The following is a 22,517-nucleotide window of genomic DNA, read 5'->3' on the forward strand; positions in this document are numbered from 1 at the left end:
TAGAACCTTCCGGTTGTGCGATCAGCTGTTCGCAGAAGGTGATGAAATATTGCCTGGGGCCGCAATTCATCAACGATCATTGCTGGTGTGAACTGGGGCACACAGAAGGTGAGTAATGAAGTATGCTTAATTATACATAATTTAATTATATAGAAATGTAAATACATTTATCGTCATATTTAATTGGGTGATAATTTGTAATGATTAACTTGTGACAATATTTGCGTTTTTACTGGACGTGATAATCACAGAAATAAGTTGACAGGTTCTTATTTACATATGTATTTATGTACATAAACATGCCTTCTAATATGGTTTTAAGTTAATTTAATATGATTCATTAAAAAATCAAGGTTTTTGCTATTAGTTAGTTTTGCTGTAGTGGTGCTATATAACATTTTCTCATTTATTTTTTCCTATCTTATTTTAGTTAATTTTAAACTTAATCAACTCAATGGTCACTTGCCACCTAGCATTTAATGTCAATTTGTATGCCATTTGACATAATATTTAAATATGGCTAATTTTCAACGATTTTGCCTTTTTTGGGTTGCCTTTACCGGTAACTGTAGCTTGTAGTTACGAACGCAATATCGAATCAAACTTACGTATGTATCTAATTTATGTGATCACTGAGTTGGAAAATTATATGGAGGGATTTTTCTTATACAGTACCTTACCAATTTATTAGGAAATCTTTTCGATTTATTTAAGACGATTAAATTCAGTGCATAGTGTGGCAAAAGTTTATGATATGCATATCGAAGGGAAATGATTTGCGTGAATCCCTTAGAAAATACGTAATCAGCATTAAATTCACTGGGCGAGACTAGCTTCCGTTAAATGGCAAAATGTTCACTCAGGAACCTCATTATAGTTCTGGGCAGCTGCAAAGGAGATTCTCCACCGTTTGTCGTGGTTGGATTAGGGCCGCTTGTTCAATGTCTGGTTATCACTACCACTACACTATCGAAGTTTTCGACATCATTTATCTAACATGTGATCGATTGTCTTTAACCGGAGCTTCTACCTACGATTTGTTTTAATCAGATATTGAACAACCGGCCCTTAGAGCGTAAATCAAAATTCATTTTATATCTTAAATAGAATAGTCACTAATACCGTTCGAGAAGCAGACGCCGCATGATGCAAGCAACTTCAATCTAAAGCTGCTTTTACATGAGGCGATTTTTTGACAGGCGGTAACTGCCTGCAAAAGTTGACTTGCTGTCTACTTTGAGGCAAGTGATTTTTGAATCACCATTTACACGAGCGATTTTTCTGGAGCAATGTTGAATCGCCTCATGTACATACAGCTTAAGATTACAAGTGACGAAAAATATCCGATGAGTAAGGACCGTTTTCTCGACTGCCTGTTAAAAAATGATGGCCGGTCTGCTTTATCGACTTTTTATCGATTGCCTATTATACGCATGTGAGCGACAAATTTGGCAGGCAGCCAAAGCACGGGCACTTCTTTGAGAGGCAGTCTAGAACACGGCCCTAAAACTACAAAATCCAATAAATTCCAATTTTACTGCAACTGCCATTTGTCACAGCCATTTTTTATAGTGTTTCTGGGCCCGCTTGTTATTGTATTTACTATTCCTGTCAAATATCTTTGGAGTTAGTTAGCGGATTTACACTATAAGGCGACGACGAAGTATTGTGTTCCAGTCCTAGCCTTGCATCATGACTACCTAAGGCCAGTGTCCTGTGAAAAGGCAGTGTCGAGACAAATCACTCCTGGTAAGTTACGCAGTAGTTGGGACACAAACTCACTCCTTTAGGCATTGTGGGATTGTAGGCTTTTCAACCTGCAGTTACCCACATTTTGCAGAGCTGAGAAGCGGCCCTTGATCTATGTAGCTCAGATATACAGATATACTATATATGAGATGCACAGAGCCTACCTTGTCGGCCAATTTCGTTGCCCTGTGGTTTTTGTTCACTTTTTATTGTAAACCAACACAAATCAGCCACGCTAACAATCGGATTTCATACTGAATACAAAAATCGATTCGTAATAGGTATTAACAGAATGCAAGCGTTTAACGTGCATCGTATGAATTCATAAATGGGGGGGTTAGTCCTGCCTAGATTGGCTTATCACTTGATCGTTGTCGTCAAGCCGCAAAAGTGTGCCACTTCGATGGGGTAGGACCAGAAGGAGAGGCTGTTAGTTGAGTGGGGCTTAGAGGGCATGCGAATAGGGGTTGCGAGTCGTTAGGTGACTCTCCGCATGCCGAACACTCATTGAACATATCTGCATTTATCTTACTCAACTAGGAGTTTAACCGAGGCGTCAGGTGGCTGTATTCCTAAAACGGAATTCACAGGTGTTGTGCTCCTTGACGGAGAGCATGTGGGCCTCGTCGTGTAGGTGGTGTTCAGGTATCTCTTGGTGGTCCGGAGTGCCGAGTATTGGCAGGCCTGAAGCATCATACACTGCATCCTGCTAGTCCCCGGCGACTCCACGGGTGCTGCATAGTTTAGAACGGGCCGGCCTTGTATGTTGCGTTTTCCTCAGCTGCTGCCGGCTAACGACTTGAGGACCTTGTTGCGGCTCTGTACTCTATTGACAATTACGGTTGCATTCGCCGAGAAAGAGAGCAGACTGTCGAAGGTAGCTCCGACTATTTTGGGCTTGTTGATAGTCGGAATTATTTCGCCGTCCACGTGAATTTCCAGCTATAGTCTGAACTTTTTCGTAAAAAGGGTTGCCGAGTATTTCCTAGGGTCACCTTTGACCGATCGAACGCTGCTAGAGCTCTTCTCTCACAGTGTTAAGTGCTGTGCACTTTGCGGAAGCTATGTTGATGCCTCGCTGTGGTCAGGTGGCACGTAAAGTGTGTTAGTAGCAAGGCCTCTAGTGTCTTCGCCACCGGGGAAAGGAGAGTTATCGGACGATAAGACTCTCCTTGGTTGGTCGGTTTCCCCGATTTCAGCAGTGGGAACATTCTCCCCGTTTTTCAGATATCCGGAATGATGAGAGTAGTCATAGACAAATAGAGGACCGTGAAGAGATAGCTTCGTAGGGTTGACCTTACGGTTGACCAGAACTTATTCACAACAGAGGTGAAGTTGCAAGTCTTCAGCTGCTCCTTCCACTTTTTCCGTTTATTTAGGTTTACTAATTACCGAATTTCCTGATGCGGGGATTTCCGTAATCGGTCTGGCGAAAGTAATAATTCTCCTTCTCTTTCTTCGAGGCGGAAATAATACGTTGCGAACGTAGTAGACGGAAATGTAAAACAATAATTGAAACAATGTAAATCCTCGAAAGGTTTTGATACCACCCATGTATACAAGACTATATTTATTTATTATGTATGCATGCATGTCCATATGTATGTATGTATATATGTACATAATGCTAATTGCTTCTTCTTTAATGCTATACTCATAATCACAAATTCACTTTACCAATTCAAGAAGTCAATGTTACTTCTGTTTAACTTTTAATAGAAACCGTTGGACCTCTATGTGCGATCGATTGATTATTAATTGATGCAACCTCGATACTTGCCGAGAATTATCGCACAATATTATAGCAGTTGCAATGTACATACATATGTTATATACTCACGAATGTATGTACATACATATGTATATTTATAAGTACATATCAACAAATAAATTTATGTATATACTCGTATATTTTGCTACTTAAAGTGATGTTAAAAGCATTGATTGCCTAACTTGTTTGCAACGCTCTAAAAATTGCATGACATGCCAACAAAAACGCGCAAAAAATAAAAAATAAAAAATAAAAACAAATGTAAGTACTGGGAATACATATTAAACATATGTATGTATGTATGTCCATATGTATACTTTAATATGGATGGGTAGGTGCATAGTTAGGTTCTATGGTCCCGTTGAACGTTGCATAGAAATCAAATGTATTGGCCGTCAATTGAACGATTTTTTCCGATTTGTTATTTTGATTACTTTTTACCGATAAGTATGCAGTTGTACACACATACACGTCTATTTTTTGAAAAATGTTCAATGCATTTTCACGAACACTGCTTCGATAGAGCACATGTTCTAGCTAAGAGTACATACATACATATAAATAAAATAGCACACAGCTAAGCGGAGTCATTGCTACAATCGATACACTCTGTTCTTTTCTATGAATTCACTAAGTTCACTTACATATATAAACACTCACTCACGTACATACATATGTACTTATAACCGTGCATATATGTAGGAGCTGATAGAAATGGTCAGTCCATTAACCACCGGTAGCCGGGTGCGTCTTCATTGCCATTAACGCTCGCATTGCTTATTCATTGAGGCATGCAGCAACTAGTTGGTATGCAAAATACGCGCTGCAGTTTAGTATTATTTTTGTTTTTTATAAACTTACAACTAACAACAACAGACACATTATAATGACGTGCAAATTATTTTAAATGCTGAAAGAGGCAACAAACGCAAAAATGGCTATAAAAAAACGTTAGCGGTGGCAAATCGTAAGCGTCGTTTTTTTGGCTAGGAATGAACGCATAATTTGTCGTCTTTTATTGTATTTCAACATTTATAGGTAGGATATCAAATAACTAAATAAAATTTCTATATTTTTATGACTTACTGTTCGTTAGCGTACATTGTTATGTAGAAAAGCAGGAATTTTCAAAGGTGTTGCTGCCCACATAAATAAATGTTGTCAACACCAGCATTGACTATCTTTCGACTTTGGTGGCATATTTGTGTAGGGGCAGTGGCGCACAAAATAAAGTGTGTGTATGTATGTTTAGAAAAATTTACTCCGGAAATACTGGCATGTACTAGCACATGCATGAATGAAGAAATGAAAGAATTCTTAGGATTTACAAAGTTGGTAGCGCCATTTCCGGTCTTTTGTGTCTCCAAAAATATACATTTATATATGTATATTATTAAAACTATACCAAATCTATATACTTATTAGAGTTCGCATAAGTGACTTATTATTTAATTTATTTATTTCATTTTCCATTAGTCTACAGAAATTAGTATTCTTACAGACTATTTATTTTCTTTCAACAAAGTTTCTTTATACATTAATTATAGCATAATTAGGCGTAGTGTAGGGCGCGCTACCATTCCGCAGGGCCTAGGTTCAACCCAACATAAATAATAAAAACATAAAAGTTGTTTTCTACAGAAAGCTTCATTTTATTCAAATGGTACCTTAACTTGGAGTGTCCTGTCAGTTATCCCTTAAGAGTTCTTATACCCTCTCGCCTAAGTTCAGGGAGTCTTTCAGAGCTCCTCCTGGAAAGAATTATGAATTTCTTTGATTGTCTCATTTCCTCTGACTTCCACCAGTGGGCAGCAATTTGAGATTCTTCACACTTCCAAGGCTCGGGACCATGCATATGCATTTTGGGCTCCACATTTTGCGAGAGAGTCAGCCTTTTCGTTACATTCAAACCCTTGTTCTTCTTGTTGCATGTTCTTCCATTGCTGAAATGATGCTTCTGGTTATAAATGCTAAATTAGTAACTGTTTATTTTCCTGGCAGGAACTCATGCTGGCAGCCAGCTGGGCTGACTTTGACTGGAGGCATCTCAGGTGAGCAGGTACATTACATTTGAGTATTTAGACCCGAAAATACTATCCGTGCAAATCAAGACGAGGTTTTGCGCAATACACCCGAGTTCAAGGGATAGCCAAAACAGTGGACTTCTCCGGGTGAACGTTTAGCAAAGAAGTTGGGTCTATTCGCAAATACGATCATACATCGATTACCGTGAAAAGCGAAAAACTATCACTGGCGCATATTATTCTGACAGTTTCATTAAAAGAATTTTTTCTTGTGGTTTTTGCTGTAGAATGAATTATATTTTTATGAAAAATTCCGAAAACTTAGTAGTGGAAAATATAATAACATGAATTAAATCGTCAAAACGGAAGCGTATGCATATTTTTGATGTTGAATGTATATATTTGGAAGTAGGTACATATTTGTGAGAGAGTATTGGAGCTTGGTATGGAGATGTATGAAATCTATTCCATACTCGTGGAACCATATCAAACTTAATTTTCCCTGACAAAGTCTACAATGAAGACCAGATTTTATAATTCCATAATGTAGACGACCTTAACTCTTTTAAAAATATGCATCTATAGTAAAATGCGAGCAGCAATAAAATATTTTATTTTACTTTAATTTAGTTTACATATGTATATCGGTAGTTTACAGTGAAAATTTGCAAAGTCCAATTTTAAAAGTTTCACAGGAGGGGAAAAACTTCTTATGACAGTTTTCTTAAAGTATTTCGCAAAACTTTTAATGCAACATTTTTCATATTTAAAGCAAAGCAAAATTGCATATGAATCAAAAGGATTCGATTTTTATCAAAAGATTTGGTATCATTTTGGCGCTATGGGATATTCGGTACCTCTTTTGGACTTAGCAAATTTACATTTCATTGAATATAAACGAGGGAAAATAAAACAAATGCCTTAATCTTTTAGGAAACGATGCGTTTTTAATTTTTCTTGCTCCTGCATCAAAATATGAGTTTTCATAGAAAACGGACGTAGCAACTTTTCACTCTAAGCTAGCGTTATGTGTATAAAAACGTGGGGGGGGGGATCCCAGGGATAGAAGCTAGTTCTGTATATTAAGTTAAAAATCGATCTGCTCTCATTTACATATATGTATAACTACCAATATGACTGCCGATTTTGCCATCGACTGATCGTTCCATTAAAACATCATTTTATATCACATTCCATCTCACCTAAAGAAACAGCAATGTAAGTAAATACTTGCAAACATACATATGTATGTATGTACATAGTGCATACTTTTATTTTCGCATCAGCTATTAAAAGTATTTGCCATGATCCGATGTGATGATTATGCATTGGCAATTAAGTATATAAGCTGAGCAACTTATCACTGTCGATCACTGATCTCTGATAGCCGCATCGTCAGCAAATCCAATGGTTGGATGGTCGCCCGATCGAGGCATAAAGCTTGATGCATTGCAGCGCGAATGAGCTTACCAATGTGCGTACTAATTTTTGTTTTTATTCATATATAATCAATACAAAAATATTGGGGAAAAATTTGATTTTTTTTTTAGTGGAAAGTTGTTTTTTTTTTGTAACTTTTCTTCTTCCTGATTGGTGCAATAACCGCCTAAGCGATTCTGGAAGACCTAAATAAAGCACGCCAGTCGTTTTACTTCTGTGCCAACTGACGCCAATTGGAAATGCCAAGTATGGCCTAGTCTTTCCATCGCAGTGGAGGCCTCTTCCTCTGCTGCAACGAGCAGGTTCCGAGTTGAATACTTTCATGGTTGAAATGTAGATGCTAAAGGTTATTAGTAAAAAAAAGTGTGAGTACCGGTCCGTCAGGTCTTGAAATTAGACGAATGTTTTAGAGAATTTTATGTAGTTTTCGAATATATATTTTGATCTTTGCGCGCGACTTTGCAAATATATGTAATTTTTGATTTTCTTAATTTTTGTATTCAGCTTCTTTTTGCATAATTTCGCGAAAAGAATTTTTCGAACAATGAAAAAATCTCACCAAATATTGGGAAAAAGTGAGTATTTACATTTAACTAATTTTAGAGTATAACTTTTGTTTTCTGAAAGTGGAAAGCAAGAAACAAAAATTAACCGTAATTCCATCACATTTAATGACTGGGCCCACATTTTTTGTGGGTTTTGGACTTTATAGTAGTCCAATCTTCCCCATATTTTATATTTACGTTTTTCTAATAAAATAAAGACTACTAACTAAATTTCATCGAAATCGGATGAAATTTAATGTTTCCGCCCACAACACTAGAGGGCGTGGCAATTATTCCATCTTTACAAAATTGCATAATTCTCTATTTCTAAGTAAAACTAGAGCACATGTCAAGTTTTAGTGTAGTCGGTGCTGGTGTACAATTATTTCCACCTGCCTTCATATAGTCGAAACACAGTGCGCCGTGAGAGGACTTCACTTCTTAATTGCCTACTGAGTCCGAAATAAATAGCACTTATTTTTAAACACACTTGACATTTATTTTTAGTTTCCTTTAGTTTAATTCTTTTCACAAAATAATCTAGTTTGACTGCTGCAATATACATACATATGTATGTATGTAGTACACAATTAAATACAAGTTATGTTCACTTCGATTTTCAGCTGTTGCTGTCACAATTATTTACAACCTTTACATGACTTATCTACAACTTTTTAATATCCGCTCATTCACTACATGCTGAGCAAATCATGATTGTAAAATATTGGCACAAGTTCACATAATTTGTTCGCCATACTAACCCAGTTTTCAAAGAAAGCCGCTGTCGATTACAATCATATCAAATTAATTAACTTTTTGCAAAAAAACTTTTGCGCTTTTAGTTTACTTAAAAAATGTGATTTGTAGTAAATAAAAAATTAAAATTGTCCGCGTTTTATAGAAAATTACGCGACCACACGCAATACGCTGCTTTATCGTGATTTCGACCATGGCTGTATGTATGTACATAAAAAATGTTGATGCTACTGGTACTTATCGTTGTAGTTTTTCCAACTCTAAATTACTAAATTAGAGTCGCGTTACTCACTTGTCAAACGCACTGCTTTAATAAGGGCACCAGTACAAGTACTAGCCATTTAATGGTTTTCGCAAAATTACTTTAATAATTTTGTAATTTCTTACTTGTTTGCTGATTAGGGTCATAGGCAGTGATTATCTGTGAACATTGTTGAAAAATAGTAGAAACCATGCCATGGAAATTAGAAGAAAAATTTATTCTGGTGTATTAAGCATGTGTACTTATGTATGTATATGTGTATATGGGTATTTCCTAACTGGCGTTATGTGACGCTCGTATGACAAAATGTAAAAATAAAAAAAATGAAAAAGTCAAAATTTTAAAAAGGTTTTTCTAGATTTGCATAGCAATTAAATGTATCCTTATTCAGTAAAAGAATTACAACTATTGGTACTAGCGATTTAAAGATATTAGTAAACATACGCGCTGGCGTGACGTTACGAAAAACAGAAGTGAAGTTTGACTTGGGTTACATAGTTGCAAAACTTTGCGAATTGGACAAGACTATTTCTATATAAAAGTTTTCGTAGTAAGCAGCCAAATATAGAGGTATTTTAATTGTTTTACGCGGTAGACTTTTTGCTGCAATCGCCCATTTGTATGTATGTAAAATGTTTACATTTAGGGTATTCGACAAGTTTTTGAAAGAGGCGTAATGCCTTAAAATATTAAATTGTTTTGAAAGTATGTACGTAAGATCACAGCTACCACGTTTTAAGAGGGTTTTAGACTTCGTCGAAATATTTTTTTACCAATACTTCGTATTTGCTGAATGCAAGTGGCACATACAAAAATTGATTTCACCACCTCACAGTGATCTCTGAGTTGAAAGGAGGTGAGTTAAGCTGAGTTGAAGTTAGGTGAGTTAAGCTGAGACTAATTCATGCTTGAAACACAATATCCGGCGTACGGCGAAGTTCAGACAATCCGTTCTTGAAATATTGTTGCCGAAGTAGTTAGTCAAAGATTATAAAAATCGAGCCAGCCGTTCTTCAGTCATAAATGTTCTAACCAACCCGACTAAATAAAAATAATTACAATGACTTGCAGCTGTAATTTTTTTGTATAAGCCGATAAAAGCAGTGTTGCAAGAAAAAATTTTATTTGAAGCTAAATCGGTGGTAAAAGAGCTAAATAATACTAACAGTGGCTAAAATGAAGAGCTAATTTTTTTTTTGAGTTGAGGAGCTAAGAAAGTGCTAGATAATTTTGAAAAGAGCTAGGAGCTGAAGCCCAATTTTCTCAGCTAAATAGAAAAATAAAGAATTAAATTTAGCTTCAAAAGCACCAAAATGGCAACACTGAATGATAGGCACGAATTAATTTTAAATGCACCAAATTATTTAATGTAAATTCAGCAACATTCTCAAAAGTTTGGTTCTAAAATTTCAGTTCTTACTTTTACTTTTTATGTGGAAATTAATTTTGTTTTGTAGTTTCGGAATGAAAACTTAAACAAATTTAATTGCAATTTTTATACTGCCATAACCATTTACTCATGTAGCTATCGTTTATATGTAGAAGAACTCTACCTTATAAATGTGCATTCAATCGGAAAAATCGCTTTCATTCAATCTTACAGTGGCAAACGTTACAACCACGCTAATTGCGAGACGTTTCTGCCGCAGTTCTTTTTTCAGTTCCACTCACTGCATCCTAAAGTGTGCCTGAGAACCATCTTGTGGTTTACCGCTTCCCTTCAAATTTATCCTATATGTTTGTACGTAGCTATAGAAATCTGGAAGAAAGAACGTGAAAAATGTAAAACATTTTAAATCTCGTAGGGCGCCGATTTGTTTAACAATTCACGCGCTATTAAATTGAAAAACAAAGCATATGAACTGAAAAATCTGTTTTTTTTTTTGCGTAGAAAACATATATACATTTACATTTCGAGACATTTGAGAAGGCGAGGGGAGTTCAAAAAATGCACGAAATGGAACAATTTTCAATTTATGAAGCAAAAATTGTTTATAAACTTAAACATTTTTCGATGCCGTCTAACAGTCAACGATTTAGTTTTTCCTTTTCTTCAATTAAATATGATTAAAAAAAAACTTGTTGAAATTTTATTTCCTACAATTCGATTAGAGCGTTAAATGCCTTTCATATTACCTACCTAATACTACCCTATTTTGTGCCTTTTCGTCAACTTTTTGACCTCCCTTTGCAAGCAAACAGAAGTAATTAAATTTTTCATTAGCGCACACTTCACTTTTATGTAAATTTGTGCAATGATGTAGAACGATCGTGCTGAGTGAAAATCTTAAGTTTTACTAGGGAGAAAAAAAGCGCTGGATTGAGCTTCCTGTAACGCACAAAGCGTGCAATAAAAAAACTAATAATACAAACATAAATCAACAAATTAATTACTAATTATTTACTAATTTGTTAATTTTATGTAGTTTTCTGTGTTTTACTTTGTGGATCATATTCAAGGGTGCGCATGAGGTGAAATCTTTTTAACTAAAGCAAGAACAACACTCGTCTAAGAGCGGAAACACAAGTTAGAATTTTTAATGTACATGGAAAGAGAAACTAAGACGATTTATGTGGATAGGAAAACTTACTGATTGAAGTGCACAACATCCGGTTAATGTTTTGATGGGCACTGTAACTGAATATCCGAATGTTTTATGGCATTTCCGTTGTTATTGTGGCCGTTATGCCAACTACTTCTAGGATAAAAATATAGAAAATATTACTTTTACAAAGGTTGATTATTTATAGTTATGGAGATTCTCTATTCTTTTTATTTTCCACTAATGGGAGAATTGAGCTATGCATTACCACGAAATCAAAATAAACTGAGGAGCTAATAGAAATTGAAAGAAAGAAAGATAGTGCGACTAAATCAACTCTCAAAAGATGTTATAACAAAGCTTTGTTGTAGTAAATTAACGCTTTTTAGATCTTCGTCAGCGTTTCAGACCATTTTGAGAAATCTTTTCAAACTTCATCGGAACTAAGACTCAATGCTCATAAACAAATTGCAAATAAGTAAGTTTGCTGGAAGAACGACATAATACTACCCATGCGCTAAGAGGCGCTAAGGTCGGAATATTTGTAAACATAGCCAGGCGGTGCCAGGCCCAAAAAAGGTCGTCATGCGTGTATAGAAAATGTGATGGAAGATGTTTAGACCTCAGTTTCGCAGAGGCTGTACAGCTTAGAAGAAAATTGTCGCTCGAAGCGCAATACCTCGCATGAGTCTCAATGCTTGCTTACTTCACAAGTTTAATGGTGACTAATTATAGTAGAAGCTCATATTTAGTAATCATTCAGATGTTTGGAAGAAAATAAGTTCCTTTGCTGCTTTGTGAAATTTTCGGACGACGTTATAGCTAGCTTATTCTGGCGCCGAAAATCGTTATTTTTGATGCTAGAATTGTACTGTGGATGACCCCTGTTCCTGTCCTTCACCATTTTCAGGATTTGCAGGTTTTACAGGAACAGCTGTTTTCGCCTTTAATAAACCTTATGTGAACGTAACGTACGGGAACGACTTTGGACTAAATCCTGCAAAACGTGCAAATCGTAGACGTTCTGGAACGCACTAATTGATTCAATGTTTTCGCCGGTCAAATAGGCCGAATTTTGAGCCTATGTTTGAAAACTCGGCGGAGAATTATTCGTCACCTTGAGATGTTTTCCTTATTTTGCCGAAGACTTCTAGCAAATGTATGGTTGGGTGCCATTCGGAAAAAATATTTTTGCTGGTCAACAAACGGATAATTTTGAATAACGATTTAAAATTTCTTTTAAAGCGTGGGCCAGCGCTTGATTGCAACTTCAACTATAGATCGTTGCCGCAAACGACTTGCTAGAGGAGCTGGAGTGAGGGGATGTCAAGTGATCGCGTATGAAGACGACGTGGCACTTATGATTAAGGGTAGATTTCTGTAGACCCTGTATTATATGATCCAAGGTTACTTAAATTTGGCGACGCAACCCTCCCTTGAAAGCTTTCGCCTGCAGCCTTCTGGCAGGGTCAAGTATTTGGACCTGGCCTTAATTAGGAAGCTGGCATGGAAATCTAAATAGTGAAGAAGTCATCAGTTGTCTTAGATTTCTGCTGAGCAGCTATTGCCAATGGTATTTTTTTGGGTCCATTATATATACTACTTTTTATGGGGTACAACGGCCTGCTGCCAATGGTATGAGTCGTGCATTGAAGACCACTCCCACTCTGTAAATTTTTTACGCAGTCGCGGTTAAAATTAATTTTTAGGTTATGCTTTCAAGCATATTTATGTATAGTTTGAAAATCGTAAAAAGGCCAGCAAACGAGCTAAAGTCAATAAAAATTCAACAACGCAATAGCTTCATTTGGTAGCTTCCTTTATCGTTTCCAAATGCTGATTTTGATGCAACACAAAAAAAGTACGAAATAAAAAAAAAACATGGACGCTGTATTGCAACTCATTTTGATTTGCTGGAAACATGGAAATAAAAAAAATTAATATTCTCCAGTAGAAACATTTTTGGCAAGTTTTATGAGCTCAACGCTCAACGTAAAACCAAAAATTAGAAGAACAAATCTTAGACACGGGGGCGTATGCGGCTGGTAATACATATGTATTCATACTTGTAAGTATGTCTATTTATATGTATGTATATTACAAATACGAGTGACTTTCACATATGCACTGCATTTACCATACGCGTACTTACAACGTACATATATGTATGTATGTATGTATACAGCTGTACATATGTATATAAACAATTTCAACACGAAACTTTATTATTTATCAGCTTTTGTAGTTTATGAACTCATTTCGCATCACACGAAAATATTTTTACAGCCGTTTGGAAAATACACAAATTTAAAGGAAAACAAATAATAAAACTCGAACTGCAACTAGTATGTACATTGTAGTACGTAAAATCGTGCAATATTCTTGAGGTCAATACTCACGGCTAGGTGCTGAGTGGAAGAAATAGTGCCAGAATTAATTTTGTACTGTGCAATATGGCATGTTATTGAAAATATTTATTGTTATTTGAGACTTTTGTTTTTCAACTAGAATATAAAATATTCAAGGATTAATATGTATATGTATATGTATATGTAGTTACGGAGTGCAAATGCACTTTACAATTATTATTTAAAACTTATTTTTTGTATTACTTTCAGAGGGTCTCCCATTTGTACCACACATTTGCTATGTGGGTGAGAAGAACTATAAGGCTGCTGTAGGCTCCTGTTATTTCTATGAACAGGTGAAGGAGTGCTGTTGTGCGCCAGCTTTAGCTAAGCAATGTAAGTTAAATTTGTACCGATTTTAGCTAAACTTGAACTGAATATTAAATTGAGACTTAATAATAAATATGTATGTATGAGCTAACCACATATTATCCGCTAAATAACACAGTTATTCATTGAAAACTCATAACTGACAATTTTCCCGAAATTGAGTTATGTTTATATATGTATACATATGTACATGAAAAAATTGAAATTTGTACTAACTGTAATTTGAAAGTTTTAAAAATCCTTTTTCCATCAAGGGTCCAGATTTTTTATAACTTTAAAGTAGGGAAGGACTTTATCTATCTAGGATCCATACCTGGCAATGGACAACCAGCAGAGCCCTCTCTCGACAAACAAATATCACGCCCTACAAGTCTCTGTGAAGGCTTTTGGTGCTTTCGAGAGAACTACTCAACGCAGGATCTACGGCCCTATCCGCGTGGGCGACGGGTACTGAAGATGATTTAATGACGAACTGTATGAGCTTTTTAACGACATAGGCATAGTTAAGCACAAAAAAATATAACGGCGCTCCAATGAAAAGATCCTTCGCTAGAAGCAAGGGAATGGAATGACCAAGTAGGAAAAAGGAAGGACCATACATAGAAATCGTTTCTCACCGCCAGCAAATTAAAAAAAAAGATTTGATCAAATCTGTAACTCTTATCAAAATGTTTTTGCGCAGCGTGCGTAAATATACCTCCAAAAATCAGAAGAAACGTACATACATATGTTTATCGTAGAACTATTTCAGCAGAAAGTGGTCTGAGGCTGAGCTGGTAGATGCAGCATTTAAAATTTGCTTTGAGGATGAATCCTGTTCTCACCGTTGTCTAACACGTTTAGAACTTATTAGGCAAGCTGAAAGTACCTTGGCTTTTATTGGTTAGAGGCAGACGATGTCGGCGTCATTTAGAAGTTTTTGGCACTTAGGACGGTTATACTTGAATAATGAGGAAAAGAGGATTTTTCGTGCGTTATAAAAATCAAATTTAAACAATTCTTCTGCAAAGATAATTTGAGGGAATTACTTAATTGATTTGAGAAAAGTCAAATCTCAAAATAACCTGTTCCATCACATCTTTCTCGAAACATTTCTTAATCATTTCTACCTTCACATACAAATTCCCATTAATAAACGCTCGTTAAATTGAGTTAATATGAAAATTGTTGGTGGATTTTTCTTTCAACCTGTAGAAAATTTATGCGCAGGTGTTCATAAAACAAAAGTACTAAACAAATTTTTAGTGTTATATAAATTGAGTGAGTGCAAAGCATTTGAATTACGACAAAATGTATAAACAATTAGCATAAAGATGATTTACAAAAGACTCACGCACAATTTCGCTGGAGAAAATATACATATATATGTAGTTGCATATATGTACGTGCAAAAATCAATAACAATAATCAGGTTAGCTAAATAAAAAGAAATAATGATTAAAAGTAATGTACGCCCTTTAGCGAGAAAATAAACAAACAAAAATTCAATGAAAAATGAGGAGTAATGAAGAAACAAAATGTTTTTAAACAATTAACAGGAATTCCTTGAGTTGGAGATAAACATAAAAACATGTGTTAATCCAAAAACTACATACATAGAAAGGTGCCTACATATTTGCATATTGGTGGTATAGCTATACATATTAATCATTAGGGTGGGTCCACGTTTTGATGCTGCGCTAAAAAATAAAAATTAAAGTAAATTTATTTTAAGAGTTGTGGGGCTATTAAAGTCAGAAATTATTCTATAATTGAACATATGAAATATTAGGTTGAGGAAAAGGTATCTATGTATGTACCTACAGGCCTATTCTGCATTGGTAACAAACATTTTGTTACCAATAAATAAAGTTCCTGATAATTTTTAAACCCTTTTCGCATTCTGCGCACTGGTAAATTTTGTTAACATCTCATAAGCAAAACTTCAGAGCTGAATTGCTGAATAGATTAAATTGTTACCAAGGCGCTTGAGAATTGCGGTTACAAGAAATTGTGTTATTTTTTGGTAACAAAATTTTCCGGTGTCAAAATGTTCGGTAACAAGCTGCTAATATACAACTTTAAGGTCGCTTAACTTTGGTAAAATGTTTTGGACAAAGTTCACTAAATCGAACGTTATTTTGCTTTGAAAATGCAGTTCCCATAAGGCCTTTTACAACCAAAAGGAGAAAAATGCAGTACATGCTTATGGTAAATTGTATAGCTTGCCTCTTCTCAGCCAATCGTTAAAGAAGTCAATGAAATAATTAAAAAATGAAGGATGATCGACAAATTACTACAAATCCAAAAACACCAGTTTTGAAAAATTTATAGAGGTTTTTATGCAGTGCAATCAAACGGGCCTATTATGCCATCTACTCTTCGCAACACTTCGTACGGTCCTATATTTCCCAGAAAGTTTAGAAGAGCTTTTAAAGATAGGGAGTGCATGTGGTCATACTTTGAACACATTGAGTCTAGACTCTTATCCTGTCTTCTTGAATCTGCTTCTCACTCAATGAACAGATACAATGGTGTCTCTTTAGCTGAGTTGCAACAGCGACAGAGATCACTTAAATGTATCCCTAACTTATGCAAATTGATTCTTAGCCTGCAGTGCCCCGTAAAGATGCCAGTGATAATCCTTCCTTTATCTAGGGAGGCTATCTGTAGCCCTTTAGGTCGTCCACATTCCCCAAAGAGCTCATGGCATTGCGAAATCCTGCGGTACTTCGTCAGTGTTACTCTCTTGTTCCTATCATCCTATCAACCTACTGCAAAGAATGGCTAACGGTCTGTGGGAGCTGACGCCGCTGCCTTCCGGTCTAAGCCGACCGCTACCTCGTTTCATTTGGCCCTGTTAGAGTTGTTTATTTATTTATTTATTTATTTATTTTTTACAGTCTGTTAGACTTATATTGCAACAAAGATTTAACATTCTTATAATTAGATTTTAGATTTAAAATATAATATAAATATTAAATATTAAATACAAAATACAAAATGCTCTACAGAAATTTTTAAATAACATTATTTCTTTATCACTGCAATTATTTTATGTCATTATACACGCATGCAATTTCCTGGAAGTTATGTAGACGGTTGGAAAGGCCGAGTTTCCAATCCGCGCTATTCTTTTTGGGTTACTCCATTTATTGATATCTCCTGGGTGGTCAGAAAGGCCGAGTTTCCGATCCACCCAGTCGCGCTTTCGTGACGGTTAACGGTTGGAAAGGCCTAGTTTCCAATCCGCTCGTTTATTGTTTATTATCTAAGGGTCTAGGTAGTCGGAAAGGCCGAGTTTCCGATCCGCCTAGTCTCGATATCTTGGTGGTTGGAAAGGCCTAGTTTCCAATCCACGCTATTGTTGATACATCACTATCTTGTAGGCTGCGTTCTACAGTTGTCGACGTCGATGTCATTTGCGGAAAGGTGTTCCTCCTGAGGGCTATTTTTTGATGAAAAAATTACATCGAATTCGCCTCTGGCTTTACACCCAAAGCATTCAGATATCACTGCGAGCAGCAAGGGCGTTAAGTTTCTTAATATACTCAAGGACAACAGAGGATTTAACCTAAAAGGATAAGAGAGCCTTGAGTGCCGCCTGACTGTCGTTAAGGATAAGAACGATCTCATTTCCTCCATACGAAAGGATAATCTCATCCTGGGACCATAGAAACTATCGCCAATGGAGTTTTAGATGTGCACAGTTCCTCCAAAATGGAGCCACTCAATGTAGTTTTGTTACAGAGCTCTATTTCTAGTTTTTTCTTAAAAATATGTAGCTGCCTTGTTCATATCAGAGACTATGTGAGCTGGGATCCTAGCCTTTCCATGATACTAAATCTGTTATGGCAGTGCCTTGGCTTGCCGTTTAAGTTTTTCTCACGGCCCGCAGTGTATGTTATTGTCAGAGAGGATTCGTAGCAGTTCGTCCATTACTAGGCTATACAGAAGACTTTCCAGTACACCTCCTTGTGAGCATCCCTTTGTTGTCTGCAACTGTACCCTGTTTGCCCTTCTTATTCTTAATACTAGGTATGACAGTAGTAGCCTCGCTTCAACAGCCCCGGGTTTGAAGCTATCTACCGTACGTGTTTTGCACCAATCGAAGAAGTTGAACGCCAGAGAGCCAACATTCTCCATACTTCATATTCTATTAGGCGAACTCGGCTTGCATCAAGCATATACCTTGTAGCACGTACCTTTCTCCGCCCAACGACCATTGGTTTCAGTCTATGAAGAATTCTTTTTTGGTGCGAATCCGACTTCAAAAACGCGTTATAAGAATCACTTACTTAATTCAGTTTTACGCAAGGAAATCTTAGAAGTTCTACGAAATAATAGAAAAGGGGTAGAAAGTATGCAAAATATGGTTTTGGATTCGATCGGAAAACCGCAGTTTTCTTGGGCAGGCGCCCTAATGTAAGCCTCCCAACTAGACAACATACATACATAAAGACATACATAAACAGATACATACCTACAACTGTGCGTACATCTTTGCTCCCATACTTAGCGCCTCGTCAGCTCATTCAGGCATGCCGTCTGGCTTTGCACAAATTTATTCATTTAATTATTTTTTTTTGTTCTTTCCGTTCTACTCAGATTTTAATTCTCTTTTTGATTCCTCATAAATTTGTTTACATTTAGGTGTGCTGCTTCTAGTATTGCACGGATATCGGGGGTATTTGTAAGTCGTTATTTATTATCCCAATGCAGTAAATGTGGCACAAACACTTTCACCGCAATGAGGTGCGTGGGAGCCGCTATAACAACAGTCCACTCTTAGCCCTCCAACTTTATTAATTGTGTGCAAAGGAGTGTGTAGAATTTGAGTAAATTTATTGGCAGCGTGGCAGCGAAACTCGTTGTTGGAGAAAGATGAACCATTAACATTCTAGATAATATGCATTTATGAAGCTATTGCACATAGCAAAATGGTTCATTAAGTTTTTTTAGATAATGTGCTATTCGAATATTTCAAGAAACCATTTTTGAAATGATATAAACAACTTTATATACATACATACATACATAATTCTTCGATAAAGATACATATGTATGTGTTATAGTTTTAAAAAGTCCAAGTGACAATCGATTTCCCATTAAATACAATCGCAATGATGCAAGTTTATTAATGCACAATTACTCCTTCCATAGCACAGTGGATCAGGAGCGCGATATTTTTGAAAAAGTTAACAACTCCTAAAATGCGAGAATAGCTCAATTATGCTATCTATTGTTTTTCCAATCGCTGATTACGAATCTAAAATCACTTTTCAAAAATTCAAAATGGCGGATCCAGCATGGCGGTCATAAAATCTAAGAAGTTAATAGATTTTCATAAAACTTTGTATTGATGGGTTTTTGGAGTCTTTGATAAATTTTCAAAAATTCTTTGTGATGAAACTAATATGGCGTTTTTAAAAATATGTACATAGAATTTAATAGATCTTCTTGTTTTTTTGAATTCGTATCCGCAATTATTAATTTCAATATTTGAAAACCTTATGCATGTGGCTCATTTATTTAAGCACTCAGGATGTGCCACGAGAAGGCTCCTTATCCGACTTAACATCCAGTTTTTTTTTTGTCAAATGTCAGTCAATTTAATCCTTTGTTAATTTGCATTATGAAGAACGTAGTCCTGAGTCGACGGCACAATAGTAAAAACTATTTTTAACCGACTTCAAAAAAAGGAGGAGGTTATCAATTCGTCGGAATATTTTTTTTTATGTATGTTACCGCATAACTTTGGACCACGTCAACCGATTTCGAAAATTCTTCGGAAAGGTAGTGTCTCAGAGGTGGTCCCATACTAATCTGGTTTAGATCCGATCATTGGATCATGAAAAAATTAACGGTACTCCTAAATTTTTATTATCGTGGCCCACTGTGCATTGTCTTCCCAAACCACAATGTCCTGATATAAATTAAAATTCAAGTCTCATCTTCAAACGCGCAGGTTAGTCATCTGCATAGATGTAGCAGAAGTCTCAAGACCTGCAAATATTTACTTCTGTATTATTTTATTGCTTTTTCTTTTGTGTTTACATTATCATTTTATATTCTTAATTTTTTTTTTAATAAATTCATAATATGGATTTCTTTCTCTCTTCCTTTATTACGTCTATTGACTCATTGCTATACAAATATGTAAATATATATAGCTAATAACGTCCGCCCTTACTTGTATTGCTTTTCAAAAAAAGCGAGAAAACAACAACAGTAATCATTGCTATGTATGTACGTTTGTACTTACCAATGAGTCAATTTCCTTTCACAAAAAAAATGATAACTACATTAATCCTTGTTTTGTCACCATTTAATTGTTTAAATTGTACTTTTAATGAATTGGAAGTGTTTGGCTATGCATTCAAATAAACACAGATATTTGTGGTGCGGAAATTACTCAATTCACGTACATTTATGTACATACGTATGTATGTATATGGATTTTAACTTATTGAGAATTAGCCCCCGGAAGCTTCCGTATTGCACTACTGTACACAAAACTATTAAATTCTTCTAATAATTATATATAATTTCATTTTATAAATACTAAATTTGCATCCAACAATCTTCTCTTTCATTACAGGGCGACACATTTCTACAGCTCCTCAACAGACGAGTGCTAGTTCCTTACTGCTGCTAACTATAGTAGCGCTTATCTTCAACGTCGCACGCAGACATTTCATTAAATAAGCTTTACAATTAGAAATTTAAACTTTATTTTAGTTTGATGTTTTTAAAACAAGAAACCAAAACTTAAATATTTACTTATGTGACGTAGCCGTCATTCGAAGCACACATTAGTCAGTGTAACAGAAAACGAGTGTGTTAAAAACTAGTTTTAACTCAACTTTTTGAAGCTGAAAGTTGTCGTGGAAACTTTTTTAGAAAACACATTAAAAAAACAACGCCATATTTCATGTAACTGCAAAAATTGCGTATAATGGAATTTAGAATATAAATATTCTGAAATTTATTGTTTGTTTTTATTGGGGTGTAAATATTGCCAACTCTTAACGCAAGTGTACAATTAACCAATTATTTTGTTGTCATAAATGGATGCTGTTGTCATAATTTCGAACTTAAGAATGTTTTTAATTAATTTTAAATTATCGTAAGTACAAGTGTATGAATATATGTTTAATGTATGTTTTATTGTATAAACAAAACGAAATCAAAATTGTAGTATGAATGCGTAGTAGTCTGTAATTATACTAAATTTCGTTAAGTTATTGAAAACAAAATATTATTTTCGTATAAATAAAATGAATGTACAAGATAAATGCGTGAAAATTACTAAGAAAAATCAATAAAGTATATTTATTAATTTTTAGAGCATGAATGTACATTAGGGTGGTGAAAAAAAAAAATTTAGTCGTAATTTTAATGCCGCCACCCCCTAGGATTGTTCTATACCCAAACAAAAAAAAAATACACCCCAATTTTTTATTTTGAAACCAAAAAAATATTTAGGGAGTCCTCAAAGCGCTCAAAGTTTTCCGTGTATTATACTCTTCGTAGAAATGGTATAGAATTCTTGAAAATCAATATTTTGCGATCGGAAAACTCTGCTTCTCTTCAGAAGATTCCCAATAATAATACCCAGTTGTTTCTTTAACCATTTTTTCATGCCCCCAGAAAATGCAATGCAATAAAAAATCTTAAGTATTAAAAAATTGCGCAATAAACAATTGGATGTTAATATTGGAAGTCTCCTGAAGAGAACCAGAATCGATCGAAAAATATTGATTTTTAAGAATTCTATACCATTTCTACGAAAAGTGGTTTTTCCCCCATATAAAATACATACATGGAAAATTTTGAGCGCTTTGAGCACTCCCTAAATATTGTTCGATTTCAAAATAAAAAACAGGGGTATTTTTTTCCATATAGAACAATCCTGGGGGGTGGCACCGATAATAATGTCAGCATGTAAATCCAACACAGAATCACGCTTGCCACCAAGAGCTACTATGGACAGTGTAGGCAATTCAGGAGTAAAGTCCTCTCTCATGTAAGTCACTCATCATGCCCGTGCTGGTATATGGCGCAAAAGCATGCACAATGACAACATCCGATGAGGCGGCTCTTGGGAGTATTGGAGAGAAAGATTTTGCGGAAGATTTACGGGCCTTTACGCGTTGGCGACGGCGAGTACCTCAGACGATAGAACGATGAGTTATATGAGCTTTACAATAACATGGACATAGCGCAGCGAATTAAAATACAGCGCCTCCGCTGACTTGGCCATGTCGTTCGAATGGACACCGACGCTCCAACTCTGAAAGTAATCAACTCGGAACCCGCTGGTGGGAGCAGAGGCAGAGGAAAGACCAGGTATAGAAGGACTTGGAGTCACTTGGCATTTCCAATTGGCGTCAGTTGGCACAGAAAAGAAACGACTGGCACGCTTTCTGGAACTCGGCCAAAATCGCTTAGGCGGTTACAGCGCCAAAAAAGAAGAAGAGGAGATTTCATTTTAGAAAGCCGATAACCGATTCTATAACTTTTTTAAAGGAAAGGATGTACCTCAGAGGTGGTCCCAGACTAATTTGGTTTAGATCCGATCATTGGAGCATGAAACAATTAAGGGTACTTTTAAATTTTTATATGAGAATTGAAGTCGGTTTTGGGTTTTGCTTAAAAATTACTTGTTTATAATTTTTTTATAAAAAAATTTGTCATGCACTAACTA

General features: G+C 35.6%; 1 protein-coding gene across 6 annotated transcripts in view; it reads left to right on the forward strand.

The window, feature by feature from the left end:
* LOC118739548 overlaps window positions 1-21,105 on the forward strand; it is a 38,189-nt gene extending 17,084 nt beyond the window's left edge. For 5 of the 6 annotated variants that reach the window (XM_036470934.1, XM_036470933.1, XM_036470931.1 and 2 more), the window contains exons 3-5: window positions 4-108; window positions 13,709-13,834; window positions 20,409-21,105. In XM_036470934.1, the coding sequence (XP_036326827.1) occupies window positions 4-108; window positions 13,709-13,834; window positions 20,409-20,515 (338 nt within the window). In that variant the 3' untranslated portion in view covers window positions 20,516-21,105. The remainder of the gene's footprint in view (window positions 1-3; window positions 109-13,708; window positions 13,835-20,408) is intronic. The other variant, XM_036470936.1, reaches the window with a different exon arrangement.
* Window positions 21,106-22,517: the final 1,412 nt, after the last annotated feature.

This window comes from Rhagoletis pomonella, unplaced genomic scaffold, assembly GCF_013731165.1.
Source record: "Rhagoletis pomonella isolate Grant_MI unplaced genomic scaffold, Rhpom_1.0 Rhpom_scaffold_00005, whole genome shotgun sequence".
Lineage (NCBI taxonomy): Eukaryota > Metazoa > Arthropoda > Insecta > Diptera > Tephritidae > Rhagoletis > Rhagoletis pomonella.